Below are 15322 nucleotides of genomic sequence, written 5' to 3'. Positions count from 1 at the left end.
ATTTGATGCAGGAATTTTGGAGTTACATCACTAATTACACAAGTTCATTAAATACGCAAGTGAGCAGATAATTGGCATGACACTCACAGTATCATCATAATGTTCTGAGACTGTTTACAGTGGAAAGTTTCAAGAAATTTTGTGCAGTATTTCTTGATATATCGACACTGCCATTACTTCCTCCATAGGAAGCCATAACATGAAAAAAATTGTTTCATAATTTCATTAATATGCACGCAACACTAACCAAAATCTAATCAGTTCTTGCCATGAGTATATGGTACCTATCTACCAAATCTTGAGTTATCGTGTAAATCGACAGACAGACAGACAGACAGACAGACATCGCTATGACATTAGCTCACGTGAGTAAACACGTGAGCTAAAAATTGAGAGCCCGAATATCTGTCTCCATGCACATTCTACCTTTAAATGGCATTCCTTTCCAAACAGAAATCATTACTGGCAGTACACCTCAAATCCTGTTGAGGTTGTGCAGAAAGACTAGATACTCGATATCTCAAAAGGTCAAGAAATTGTATGATATAGAAACATTGAAGACCTGCGAATGATACAACATGTAGAATCTGATGTAGATCTTAACCGAAGTTTCATTTCCGTCGTGCGTAGCAGTACTAACATAACAACGTACCAGCATCTTATAAAATTGGAAAAGATAAAGCATCAATGGACCATTATTCATTAGCAGTGGTTCATGTTCAACGAAAATGCACGCCAAAACATTAACGGTACCCTGGCACACAAATGCATGCCAAATTATGGGATTGGTGTGAACAGCGGTCAAACATGCATATGTGAAGTCAACAAAGATAGTCACACTAAGAACTTAGCCTACAATTGTTTGCGTTGTTTTGATCTCAGTAATCCTGTGTTTTGCAGCATGCGTAATGCAGAGAAACTCTGAACAGATAAAGACGATCGTTCCGAGTGTAGTCAGATGCCACACAATTTTATTTTACCCGATAAAATGACAAAGGGTTTTGAGGGAAGTTAACTTAATAATAATATAAATGTTAACTTACGTTTACCACGTACTTTCTCTCGGTCTCACCGGAACTTTTATTGAAGGCGATAAGACACTGAAAGGAACTGTTCTAGGCCAGAACAAGGGGCGTCCAACAGATGATAACAGGGACCCAGCCAAGAAAAACCACATATTTCTGTCTCCCAGTATAAGATACGCCGGTCATGATCAGTATGCTCTCCCAAGCGAGTAAGTTCTCATAATGTACACATTGCCCATATTATCTGTTAATCTTTTTGTTTTGTATTATTTGTGTACTAATACCAGGTCTCGGTGACTTACATTGATAGTCTAAGACTGAATCAGAAAATGTGATCATGGTTTATTAGAGTACTGGTCTGCAAATACATTTTGCGGTGGAAAGAACTCAAATTCTTGAAAGAAACTTATCAACAGATTTGCAATTAGTTTCAATGTCTTTCTTATTCTGGTAAATTTAATAGATGTTATATAAAGCTCTTCAATTGTTGGTCCTATTTTCATAGTTACTTGGATGAAGAAAGAGGCATGAAGTACAGAGCAAAGACCGTGTTCCGTGTTTTAATCCGTCCCAAGACGTATGAAGTCGGCCCTGCGTCGTTTAAAGGCGGAGATGATCCAAATTTCAGTCCACAAGAGTTAGAGTGGTCAACGGATAGACGGGGCAACATCGTTATTTATGCCTTACTCGTGAATCTCGAAGAACAGTAAAATGCCCGCGAAGATGACCTTGGGCTTCCTTTGTATTTTCCCATGCGGTCTTTACATTTCCCTTTTTGTGTGACTTATTTTGTGAAATTTGTTGTTTTTCGGATCCGTAGTACTAAATTTGCGACACAGTAACCGGCTTGAACTTTTGTAACGCCCTTTCTTGTAATCATTTTATCGCGAAGGGTCTCTCACGGGGCCAAAGCGTGTGAAGGTTGGTCGAAGATTGTACGAGAAGGAGATAGCGTCATACCTTTAACTTTTAGTGAAAACTTGAATGAGAATAATCGATAACGGGGTATTCCATGTTGTGATCTTCTTTAATCTTGAGAAACAATCAAAGCCTCACTGACGGAAATTTCCAGGCGATGACCATTGTATAGTGATAATTTTGTAGTGATATATGTCTTTATAGACAATGTACACTGGACATAGAATTCGAGGCCTTGAACGTCACGTTTGCCATATTGTAGCAAAGATAAAATTTAAAGTGGTGCTTACAACTAACGCCTTGGTGTGTCAGCTTCGGCTAATGAAAGCATAACGACCCAGACTTGTACCTGAACTTGTATTCCCCTTACTATGTCTGCAACACTTTTAACAAGTAAGTTTTATACCTAAACTAACTAACTAACCATAACTAGCTGAGTAAGAAATATATGCTATATTCTACAAGTACATTGAAATCATAAGATTTGTCTTCCTCGACAGATGTGTGCAGCTTCAATAGGCATTGTCAGCATTGTAACTGAACTGGTAATGGCGCGTGTTTTGTTGTTGCAAGAAATTGATAATATTCTCTTTCAAATTTCATTGCGCTTGTTATATACCACAGAGCCATTCCTTTGAAGTAATTCATGGAATAGTTTAACAACTTGGCTGATATTCGTGCCAGTGATGTTGCAAGCAAATTCCTTACTGTTCATTCTATATTGTACGTCACGAGGAATAAAATAACAATTTGAAAATGAAAGCAAATCTTTTGATATTTTTTTTCCTTCTCATTTTTTTTGCAAAGTGCATTAACTATACTATGTACATTCCTTGAAATGTTTTGCCGACACCGTATGCTATGTGAATTGATTGCTTTATTTCCTTTTATATCCCTAACACACTTGTCGTCGCCTGTGAGCTAGCTCCGAAAATAGATTTTGAATAAATAAATAGATATACGATAAATAAATAAATAAATAAATAAATATATAAATAAATAAATAAATAAATAAATAAATAAATATATTAATAATAAAAAGTATCTCGTAAAGTAATTTTATTTAGGCATGTGTAACATTAGTTCTCGTAAGTATACGTAACTGTATGCTATGTCACTAAATCCCCGGCCAGGATTTACATTTTTTGATCATTTTGATCATGAAAATTAATATTCACCTTGTATGCCAATTACTCTCACAGGGAATGTTTTACAGCAGCTAATTACTTGCCCATATGCCTATTTCAAGATAAAATAAATAAATGTTGCTACTTAGTTACTCATCAGAAGAAGCCAGATCTTTGGTTTCATTCAACTGTCTGACTTATCTGTGACACATATTAAATCACTTTGTTCACTGACTTGAAAGCTATGTATGGGTGGTTTTGTTTTCTGCCTAAACTTAATGTTTTTCATGAAAGAAACCATTCTCAGACTCGCTCTTTATTTTTTCAAAGAAAACTTTTTGAATCAGCCCAGCTTTTTATTGTTGTCTTTTAGGCATTTTATATTCAAACTACATAATTTCTACTTCTAAATCTTTTTTTTTGTATTTCGAGTTGACGTGTTCTTAATTGTATTCCAACAACACACGGCAGAGCATACCGGCAACTGTGAAACAGTTTAAAGCCTGATACACATTTAATGTAAGTGTATATATTTGTTCTCTGACAAAGACAACACTATGCTACTAACGACAAATAGTTTCTCTCTCTTCGTAATCCTAATACTAACGGGACAATATAACCTATTGCCAGGAGCTTCAAGGACAATGTCATACGACCAAAGGTCGTGGGTGCACCGAGGGAGCGCCTCTATATTCCATCGGCTTCGTTCGGTATTTTTTGTAAGCTTAGCTTGCACATCGAAAAGTCTCAAGTGAAACTTACTTTACTAGGGATTAAACGAGCCATCTGTCGCTTTCAAATATGCACAACGTTTTTTAAGCATACCCATAGTGAGAAGCAACGGTAGTCCACAGCCGTACATTAATTATTACAAAATGTTCAGGATGTGTCGTTGTTATCTACATATTGTTAGATTCAGTGGGCTGGTGCCATTACAAAATACCGGCGATAACGAACCTATACTTCACTCACTGCACTTAAGTTTCATTCAGACTACGCTACCTTTTTGCCATGCAAAACTACAGTCATGTAACAATTTTGAATCTATTGAGTTTTAACCAGTTATGTAGGTCAACCTGTAGCCTTATGTAAAATGGAAGTTTACAATAGTTGGCCACGTCGGTATGTGATCTGTGCCTGGCAGGCCTCATAATCCTCTTATCATTCAAGTTCGTTAATTCTCTGTCAGTTAACTCACACGAATGGAAGATGTTGATCACATTCTCTTTGAGGTGATGATTTTCATAATTCGGCGAGAGATGGTAATTATTCTGTGATTGCAAGCCGATTTGAGATGCAAACTTACACATATCGCGAATCATTGTGACACATCAAGGAGACAAGAACAACGTCAGGCAATGATGACATGACAACATAAACACGAGATTGCGGCGCCATTGCAGTGATTTAAACCTTGTCAAACAATTTGCAGAGGGAGTTTGATATACGCATTTTGGTTCCCTTCTCATGCTCTTAATGCATTCTTAGATAAAATTCTCTCAAATAGTATTGATGGGAAAACGTACAAGTCTAGACATGTGTACAGATACCCTTTCTGCAAAATTAACCTAATGTAATACTAACAGGTTTGTTACCGACCACTTGGCGCGTTAATCGCAAGATTTAAGAACCTAAAACATGGTATTTACAACCTATTCGCAATGTAAGGAGTTAGTGTACTCCCGATTATTTATTATTGTTCAGGTGTTTGGGGTATCAAAAGTTTGATTCATGTGATGCGATACAGAACCGAGATTTTAAACTGCTCCTTCTTGGAACACGCAGATTTTCTGCAGTTACGGGTAAACTTCGCTTTTACCCTTCCTTATTGAGACAGGGAAGTTGCGAAATGAACCACTGCATCGTATCTGTTGATTTTATGACGAGAATAATGAATACTGAATGCCACTTTATATTATTTGAATGGCCAACAAAATCGGCAACTACGACGTAGATACATTTGAACAATTCTCAACACCTGTTGGGACAGATCAATCAAAGGGACACCTGTTTTCTAAGTCAGTCAGACAGGTGCAAAATATATTGAGAAAAACATTTATAAACGAAAAGAGGTTTTGTACATGTAATGCCCTTGCCTTCATCTTTGACTCACTCACCCGTTTGTATATTTTATGCTTCTTTGACACCTCTAACTATCTATACGTTGTAAGTTAACAGAATGGTGACTTATTGGGCTTGGCAACTCATAGATATCTTTATCCTGACAACAAACATCCCGTTTTCAGCTTTGTTGATTATTACTTCAAACAAGTCCATAATCTGTCTTATTCCATTAAATTACTCGCTGTCGAAATTGACACTCCTTTTATCTGTTCGTCAAAATTTCACGTTGATCTGCTTTTATGCTGGCAATCTGTCTCCAAAATTCGCAAAATTAGTTCCAATATTCATGAAATTCTTAAAGAATCCTTTTTTTTATAACAAGGAAATTCTTTATCCGGTAAAAAAAGACCGGTTAAAAATAGGCTGTGTTACAGACCCAGGTTTCACCAAAATCAATGACCTTATTGACTTTCAAAGGAAAAAATGGCTCACTGATTTAGAAGTCTTTCCCAAATTAAGTATTGCAAATGTCATGCAAAGTGATATCCTCAAAGCAATCCGTATAAATTGGACAGAAACTATTAATTCCCATCTTAGAGGTGAATTTTCAAGTGATGATGCTCTATTTCATTATTCGTTTGAATTGCATTATTCTGATCACATCAACTTTCCCTTGTACAAAATCGTAAAGGGTGCCATGTACAAAATATTTGGTCAAAAAACGCCTTCCAAATACTGCTGATACTGTCTGGCGCTCCATTCAATTGTTCCCAATTTTAAAGCCTGTTACAGTCCTCCGTTATCATCGAGAGAAGGTGATTATCTGTGGCGGATAATTCATGGCACGTTTTCCACTGAGACAGTTTTGTTCAAAATGGGGTTCGATACACAAGCTCTAATTGCTTATTTTGTGGAAAAAACCGATGATCTCCTTCGTACTTTTTACGAGTGTAATCATAATAAAGACCTTATCTTTGCCTTGAAAACATCAAAACTTCTGCTGAATGATAACAGTATTTCCATTCCCATTCACTGGTTTATTTTAAACCCGCCTCACAAATCAGGAAAGTTTATCTCGAAATAAGCAAGTCGTCTCTTTGTCTTTATCAATGCTCTCGCGAAAAAGTCGATTTACCTTTGTCGTAAAAATAAAAGAATTATGAATAGTCTCCCTACTGACCCTCTACAAATCTTTAAAATTCGTCTTAAATCGTGATTCAAATAGAATTTTTGCATCACAAACATAACAATAACTTGCCATTTTCAAGAACACTTGGACGACTAATGACGCCCTTTATAGAGTTAATGATAATGGAGTCCTTGTCATTAATGATTTAATTTAACCTTGGTTTCTTTCATTTCCTGGTCGACTTGTTATCGACTTTTAATCCTGGGCACCGTACTCCTTACTGGATCTTCGAATCGGTTAAAAGTCTGATGGAGGGTCATACATAAACTTAACAACATAAGTTCTGTTCTCTCCAAATAGGTGGTGTTGAACTGTATCCCGAAACTATACCTTCTCTTATCATTGACATCTGTCCATGTAGCTGTACCTCAAGTATCTTTCGTCATCGGCATTTCGTCTTTTGTTCTCACGCCGGTTTTGAATTTTTTTGTACTTATTTTGTAGATATTTTTAAATTATTTGTATTTCACAGGTTCTCCTTTTCCGTTTTCTCTTTTTTTTGGAAACCGGTTTCCGTTTTCTGATTTTTAGCCTTTGTACATTTGTGTGTATATAGTGAATAAACGATAGTTTGAAAACTACTACTACTACTATCTACACTACTACTACTACTATAACTACCACTTCATCATGACATGCAGCAAACACCAGGAGCACCTCTTCTAAAATATAAAAGATAATGCATTTTACTTTCATGCAACAACATAAATGGTCTAGAGAAATCTAAGTAAGTTGATCATTTAAACTTCGAGTATTTGGTCGGCCAACTTGTCGACTTGTAGAAAATGCACCAGCCCTGTAAGAAAGACGTCTTAAGCACATGCATAAAGCTAGAAGTATTATTTGGTTAGACTTAATGCATGGGCATGCTATGCCAAAGTTATTCCTTATTTCAATTTCGTCTATAATTGAGTCATTAGTTTTAACACTGCTTTTTTCCCGACAGGTGATAAGCACCGAGAAAAAAATATAAACTGCTAATATGCACGATTATGTAAAAGATTCAATGAAGCAGAATTAAAAGTACCAGGTAGGGAAGCAGAGATTTTTTGGCACGTCCTTTCTGATTGATGTTGTGAATCTTATTATTGTAAGGAAAATGGTAGCTTTAATAAATATATGTCAAATAATTTCTGTAGGTTTGAAGAGGAAGACTGAAAAGTATTTTTTCGAATTTTATATTATCATATAGTTTGTAGCCACCAATTATTTCTCAAAACCTCGCGTAAATACAGAAACATCTTGAAAGTTGGTGTGTCGAATGGAATTGAGTCGACAGTCAGTAAGACAGCAAGTCCTGTAAGAGAGATGTAATAGATTAAGGGACGTAGCTACATCTTTATTCATTAAACCCATATTGGCTCGTCAATAAAAGAGCTTCTAATGGGTCACACTTATGGAAAATATGTATGTCTGCTGTATTTTCAATAGGTGTATTATTTGACGAAAGCGATTTTAAGTGTGACTGCAATGCCTGCCTAACTGATAGAGGAGATTCTCTTTACAAAAGTCAAGGAAAACCTAAAAAAGAATATGGAGAAGCGATCGGATGTTATAGCTTTTCTCTGAAGTGAGTATAGTATGGTATAACATTGAAATATGGTGCAATGTGAGCTCTTTAATGATGTGTAAAAATGTGTACATAAATACAAAAACACATGCACTTACATTGTATGTATGTACGTGTGTATGTACGTATGTATATGTGTTTGTATGTATATATGTGTGTATGTATGTATGTATGTGTATGTAGGTGTATGTATGTATGTATGTATGTATGTATGTATGTATGTATGTGTGTGTGTGTGTGTGTGTGTGTGGTGTGTGTGTGTGTGTGTGTGTGTGTGTGTGTGTGTGTGTGTGGTGTGTGTGTGTGTGTGTAAACGAATTCACTGGTTTTAACTCTGCGGCAATTTAAAAATTCCAGTTGCAAATGTATTTCGTAGCATACCTGCATGCAGTGTTATGTCACAGGCAAATAGAGAGACAGTCCTCTACTTGTCTGTGGTTATGTTGATTCATACGCTAACAGTTATATGAATCAATAGCTCACTAGGTCACAGATTTTCAATTGAGACACAGCTCATTGGCGTCAAAAATTAGTGAGGACAGGGATACACATCAAAAAGACTCGTGAGGACTTTCAAAATGTTCTACGGTCGATATGACGACATTGTAGCCAAATATGACACCATGGTCACTCAAATCATTAGCGACAGCTTTGACTATTACAGTCATATACTGTATCATTTCATACAATATTTAGATAATTTTTGGACTACTCCTGATGGGTGTAGCATGCTAGCAGGGTACGCTTACCCGTTCCGGACACCTGGTACTACCGCTAACTAACTATTAGTGGTTAGGATGGTCCTGCTTAACTTTTTAAATCACAAATGTCCCATTGACCTGCTAATATATTACCTTGAATGGAAATGATTATTGGACCAATTTAATGTCATATTACATATTCTTACATGTAATTTAGTGATATGTACACATCTCTGTTCATTGGATGCAGAATAACTGATCAACCTGGGCTGCACGACGCTAAAATTCGCAATTATCAGCGATTCACGCTCATTGGCCCCGGGCACGACCTTCTAGTATTTGGCATGACTTTTAGACTCGCCCACTATCTTCAAGCTTTACTTTTTGAATTTTTGGAGAACGAAGTCCGGAAATCCTGATCCAGTTTGTTTCAATGTTGACACAGAGAAACATATGTATGATTTCAAGACGTACATATATTGGTTATGCGATTCTACAATCCAATCAAGTATGGCCATAATGTAATCCAGTTCTTCATTTTACAGTTGTAATATTTATTTTGCAATGCGGTCTATCTAATGCTGTTACGAGATCCCTATCATATTTTTCCAAGGACCTGCAGGAAATTGTACATTATTTACGTTAGAGTGATCTTTGTACTGAAGATGAATTAACTATATTCAGAAATAAGTAACGCTTTATGTGACAAAATCGAGCGAACGTTCACATTGTAATTTTTCATCGATGCAAAGGAATTACAGTCATTTAATTTTCGTCCAAGTAAGGGTCTTGTCTTCTGTATTATGGACGTGCACATATGTAAATTTAATGCTTGAAAGTGGACACTTTTACGTTTTAGGCGAAAAGCGAAAAGATAACAAATCATTCACTAGCATATCAATTACTTTCCCGAATGATTTCCTGTCCGCTAAACCCCCCATTCCAATATGCATCCCTTTTTCACAATTACAGCTTATTATCTGAATTTCGCTACCGCATGTTGTGACACAAAATGAATAGTTGGCAATAACGAGTATAATAACTAGTAGTTACTATAAACCGCTATTATGACGTGTCCCGTTAAAGCGCTGAAGAAATTAATGGTCAGTTGCCCATGCACATTGTTCCAAAATAAATTTACATTTCAGCTTGATTTAAAATCATGTAAACGGATAGGTTTCTAATAGGTTCCTAATTTATTGAATTCCTACGGGCATGCGTAAAGAAGACATAAAACTTTTCATTAAAACTTATACATTTTTAAACTCACTGCGAGCTACCTCGCTTTGATTTACCAATCTGAGAGGATATTCTTTCCCCACTTTATACAGGTTTTAGTTGAAAGTAAGAATGATGGACTGTACATCAACATTCGTGTCGATCATTTACCTGCTGACCATCTCCATGAATGGACTAGAAGGGTGTCCTGCGACGTGCTCTTGTATTGGTACAACAGTCGACTGCAGTAATCGAGGATTGACTGAGATTCCGTCAGGAATACCGACGGACACAACGGTACTTAGTCTTGAAGGAAACCAGCTGACTTACATTGGAAATGATTCATTCACCGGACTGTCAAATCTGACAGACATGTACGTGTACAGTAATCGACTTGAAGAGGTGCAAACTGGTGCATTTACTGGTCTGTATCGACTCAGCATTTTGTATCTGTACTACAATTCGATCAGGGCGTTACCGCAGGCTGTCTTCCATGGCCTGGATGATCTGACATACATTGATCTCGATGGCAACAAACTTTCCTGTCTGCCTGAAAATCTCTTCTTAGGACTGCATAATCTTGAAACACTTTACTTGAATTACAATGAATTAATTGAATTACCTACAAGCATATTTAGGGGCCTGGTAACCTGCGATACTTATATTTGTATGGCAATGCGCTTACTTTCCTTGACAAAAATGTGTTCAACGGATTGGATAATCTGGGTCGACTCAACATTGAGCTGAATAACTTGAAAACTCTCCCTGAAAATATCTTTCACGGATTGAACAAGTTATCTGTGCTGTATATGTATTCTAACGATATCACCACGTTACCCGGAAAGATCTTCGAAGACTTAACTAACTTAGAGTTCCTATCCATGTATAGTAATCCCTGGTCATGTGATTGCCGTCTACGGGAACTGAGAGCTTGGTTGGATGATAACTTGTACAGGTTTTATTCTGAAATTCTGGAATGTGAATCACCTGATAATCATCGCTCGAGGTCAATTCTTGACGTTCCATTCACTAACCTCACTTGCTATCCCATCCCTGTATTCTACACACCATCTAAAACCATCACAGCCGCAATAGGAGACGATGTTATTTTGGACTGTGAGGTGGAAAGTGAGCTTGAAGTAGACAAGTACTGGATACTTCAAAACGGTACTGTCATACACCAAAGTACAGAAGATGTGTGTTCAGATTACAGGATTGCGCAGCAAGGAGACGGTAGCCTGGTTATTCCTTTTGCTGGAGGAGATGACGGAGGATTATATTTTGTATGGCATCTAACTTGGAGGGGACTTCATTAGGGGTGAGATTCCTGAAAATAAACCTGACGTCATTGCATGTCACCAAGGAGACAATGTCAACAACGGACTATACCACAGTTTCTGCAGAACCTGAAACGGTCGGCAATTCAAACGTCACCTTTGGAATACTTGCATACTTCCTTGGTATCATTACAGCTGGCTTGTGCGTTGTCGTCTTCCTAGCTTTCCTTCACTATCGCCGGGCAAAACCAAAACGATCAGACGACAACGATAACTATGCAAACCACGGATTAGGCGGCGACTCAAGTGACACAAGCACCAGTCAGGTTGGATACCACGTTGAGAGATCAGAAGCAACGGCAAAGGCTGCAAGACGAGAAAACCAAGGTGATCGCAACGTCTTGCCTGCTACAATGTTTGACAAAAACCAACAGGGGCACACTAATGCGGCTGTAATTGAAGACGCAGAAAGCAGTTATACATCCCTTTCTCAAGAACCTGTCGAGCAGAATATCTATGACAGTCTGGCTGAGTGATCAGAAATTTGACGAAAGGAACAAAAGCATTTTCGTGTTTTTTTAAATATACCCGGACATCAACAAGATGTAATAGTCTCAGCTTTCACATTTTATCGGGAAACGAGATTTTGGTTCAAATTATCGTACTACCAAGTGACACTTATACAACATTGTTTGGCGATTGATGAAAATCAAACCGAATCGACGTGCTCGAAAATGACCAGAATGACCAACAAAAGCAAACGTGATAAGCGATATAGTTGCACTGCTAGTGAACTTATTAGCGTACAGATGTTATGTCTGCAGTTCATTCTCCAAATCACGATACAGCAACACCACTGGACTGCAATTAGCCAGACATTGGAGTAAAATGAAATTATTTAAATGTATCTGTAAGTGTAAGAAAGACATGACAAATGAGTGGAATTAGATTTCTAACCTTACGACTTATCATTTATTATGTATTATTATGATGTAATATCATCATGTACCCAGATACAGGAAGCAAATCAATTTAACAGTATGTTACTGCTAGTTTGTTTTTCTTCACTCCACATTCAGTAGAACATTTGTCTATTTGTTTGCTTATTTTATTGTTTCTTATGCGACACAAATAATAAGTGTAATCGTCGTTTAGATACTGAACACTGGTGCAGTCTTAGAGTTCTATATTCATTTCACGTTCGAGATTGTAAACTGAGAACTTGTAATTCATCACCTTTCAGTTTGCTCATCACATTTTCTTATTATACACCATGGCCGGTTTGCGTATATTGCACAATTGGCCAGGGTACAAATTGTTACAGTGTACCATTGTAAAGGCAACCCATCTTCGTCACTTGACAGGCAGGTGCTGCTGTTACTCTGTATCCGACCTGAGGGTCTGCCTGTCCGATTAGCTCTGTTGACATGTACAAAAAGTCCTTGAACTACTGTGCATGGCAATCAACTTTCTCAACGAGCAATACTGTGATTTAAGCGTCTCAATTCCTCTGTACCTTTTGGAGATACAATGGCTTCAAGTATTTACAACTATCTTATACCTATAGCAAAACGATTTAGTCATGCAATGAAAATTAATAACAGGAAACAATCATTTGCTCTGTATGTTCTACGAATTAAACACAACTACAACTAGAGTACGAAACTGCTGTGGAAAAAGACAGGTTAGAAACATTATCGTGAATGAATATTACCAACGATAAATGATAATTATAACTTTACTGTTACACCTCACTGACAAACAATGTAACTCCTTATTACTGTTATTAATAAAGCATATTAAGTACAAAAATGATTTCTCCATCGTCAGATAATCGTCGTAGACCCTTTCTACTTAAAGCTTAGATTTGGACGTATCACCGTACTATACAAGTCGCCTGATCAGTGTATTGGCAAAACCTTGATGGATATTTCAAAGATAGTGTTACCTGTTACCTTAATCGACAATTTTATATAACATTCAAAAGTATCAAATTCAGACTTGGTAAATGCACGAGAAATAAACACAACATCATTACATATCAAAACACAGACCCTGAGACAAATTTCGAGAAACCACTTCTTTGTACAATCGTTTTGTTTTAATATACCGGCATGCTTCTCGGATATTCTGATTGCGATGTCGTATGTTGTTGTTACCTGCTCCGTATCCGTAGACTTAAAGATTCAACCGTGAGAGGGCGCTTCGGCTCTCAGCGACCCTCCGACTTCATGCAACGCGGACCGCTGGAGCGGCCTGTACGGTTGCGTCCATCAGATGCTATCTCCTAAATATACTCAAAGAGGTCAGAAGATGATGATGGAGGCGATCACACTACCTAGAGTTTTTCACACGATACAAATGGCAGTGACGGAAATCACGTCGGCCGGCAACAGGTTGTCAAGTAAAACGCTCAAAAGATTGGCTATTGTTTTGTAAGAAACTCTAATTTGACAGAATAGTTCCGTTCTCGTCTAGGCAAAAGGCACAACAGATAAAGACGGATATTCTGTGTACGCAAGCAAGGCAGTATTTAATGACACACAGATGGCTTCTCTTCACTTCCCTGAAATCACAAAGAGGAATATCAATGAGATTTTTGGAGGAAATTTAGACGTAATACGTGCAAATAGCAAAATCATGCTTTGTCTTGTATAGTTTAATGCACACACGAACATTTATCTGTGATACACGACATCATTTCTTGATTGAAGTAACTATGTGAAGTTCGGAATCAGAGGGTATTTAATTTCAAATTCCTTTTTCATTTTACAGATATAAGATATTCCGAGAAAAGCAAAATTCATCAAGTCGATTCTAGGAAATGTCCGAAAATCGTTAAATATTTATTTATTCAAAAAAAGCTTAAAAATTTTCTTTCATTGTTCAGATATAAACCAAGGGACTTTGCATAGGGTCTGTATATTGTTTGGGATGAATAAAGTTCCATTGAAATAAATTTAAATTGAATTGAATATGATTGAGCCGGACTTACCATGATCCAATTTAACCATTTCCATGTAGCAGAAGTGTACATACCGCATAAATGTACCTCGATAGTCGGTTTGCTGATTTAACCGTTGTCATGTACACGGTCACTCTACAAACGGTACAATCACTCCATAAAACGGGCATTGCAAGCGTATAAGAATCGATGGCCCGGTTGATGTTTTGTCCAATTCAGTTACCCAAAATAACGACATAAGTGTCACAAAATTACCGTAATTGGCTAATGTCCGTGTAATGACAATATCTTGTATTGCTTATTCTCGCGAGGGATGTCCCCTCTTACGCTAAAATATGTTGGTATTGATGAATACGCATGTAAACACTTGACATCGCTTTGATCATATTGCAAAACGACTTTTTGACTTATCAAGCCAGCGTGATGATCAGTGAAGGAAATTTCAGTGCACAGTCGTTTTATTTATCAATCCTACAAGCGCTGCAAGTCACAGATCAAGTGTCATGAATAAAGTGGACAAATGCATTTAATGTACATTTACATAGATTTTGTTGAATTGACGGCATTCACAGTAAACCACGGATATTTTTGATAGATCTCATTGATATTTGTTGACTGTATATCAATTGACATTCATCAAGAGTAATCTTGACAAAATTACTCATTTCAATTTCTTCCAATATTTACCTTACACACGCAGTAATTGTAGACACGTCATACCGTTTCTTTGCGACGAATTCAAAACCAAAACAAACATGAGTAATCTCCCAATGATACTGAAAAGGACGTAAAGCGTGAACAAGGATGACCATCCGCGCAGTGCGTATAGAAAACTATGTGCGAGCCTATCTTTAGACCTTTGAACTCCTGCCAAAGCAAAGAAAGCACTTTGCAGTGTCATAGAGTTGGCGTTGGTGAAGGCCGAAGGCTCTTGTGAAAATTGTTTCCATTATTCATACAAACGAAGCCAGGGCACTCCGCGTATTAAGCATGCTTCTATACAAGTGAGCCGTGTGCAAGTGAACTGTGTCTTGAATTGTTTGCCTGTTGCATGGCAACTTACGCAAATGTTGGCACGAATCAATTCATCAGTTCGCCATTTGAGTTGAGGAAAAAGAAATCTCCGAGTCGTACGCGCGGAAAAGGCGGCGTCTTTCTAATTCTGCTGGGACTTGGGCATCAACTCTCGCCAGCTCAGATTTTGTAAATCGCCCTTCTCTCGAATAAACCCAGCTATGGCGTATCCAGGTGAGTTTGATATGTGGATA

General features: G+C 37.4%; 2 protein-coding genes across 2 annotated transcripts in view; both read left to right on the top strand.

Moving 5' to 3' along the window:
• Positions 1-1031: 1031 nt before the first annotated feature.
• Positions 1032-1735, top strand: LOC139134458 (neuralized-like protein 4). The gene is made up of 2 exons (XM_070701319.1): positions 1032-1234; positions 1531-1735. Exons 1-2 carry the CDS (start codon positions 1032-1034, stop codon positions 1733-1735), a joined length of 408 nt encoding a protein of 135 aa, XP_070557420.1.
• Positions 1736-15153: 13418 nt separating this feature from the next.
• The window catches only part of LOC139134335 (protein SSUH2 homolog), a 6115-nt gene continuing 5946 nt past the window's right edge, over positions 15154-15322 (top strand). Inside the window, exon 1 of the mRNA XM_070701215.1 lies at positions 15154-15302. Within this exon, the coding sequence (XP_070557316.1) occupies positions 15290-15302 (13 nt within the window). The 5' untranslated portion in view covers positions 15154-15289. The remainder of the gene's footprint in view (positions 15303-15322) is intronic.

This window comes from Ptychodera flava, chromosome 6 (assembly GCF_041260155.1).
Source record: "Ptychodera flava strain L36383 chromosome 6, AS_Pfla_20210202, whole genome shotgun sequence".
Lineage (NCBI taxonomy): Eukaryota > Metazoa > Hemichordata > Enteropneusta > Ptychoderidae > Ptychodera > Ptychodera flava.
The sequence above is the reverse complement of the archived record's forward strand: the minus strand, read 5'-3'. Positions and strand labels throughout refer to the sequence as shown.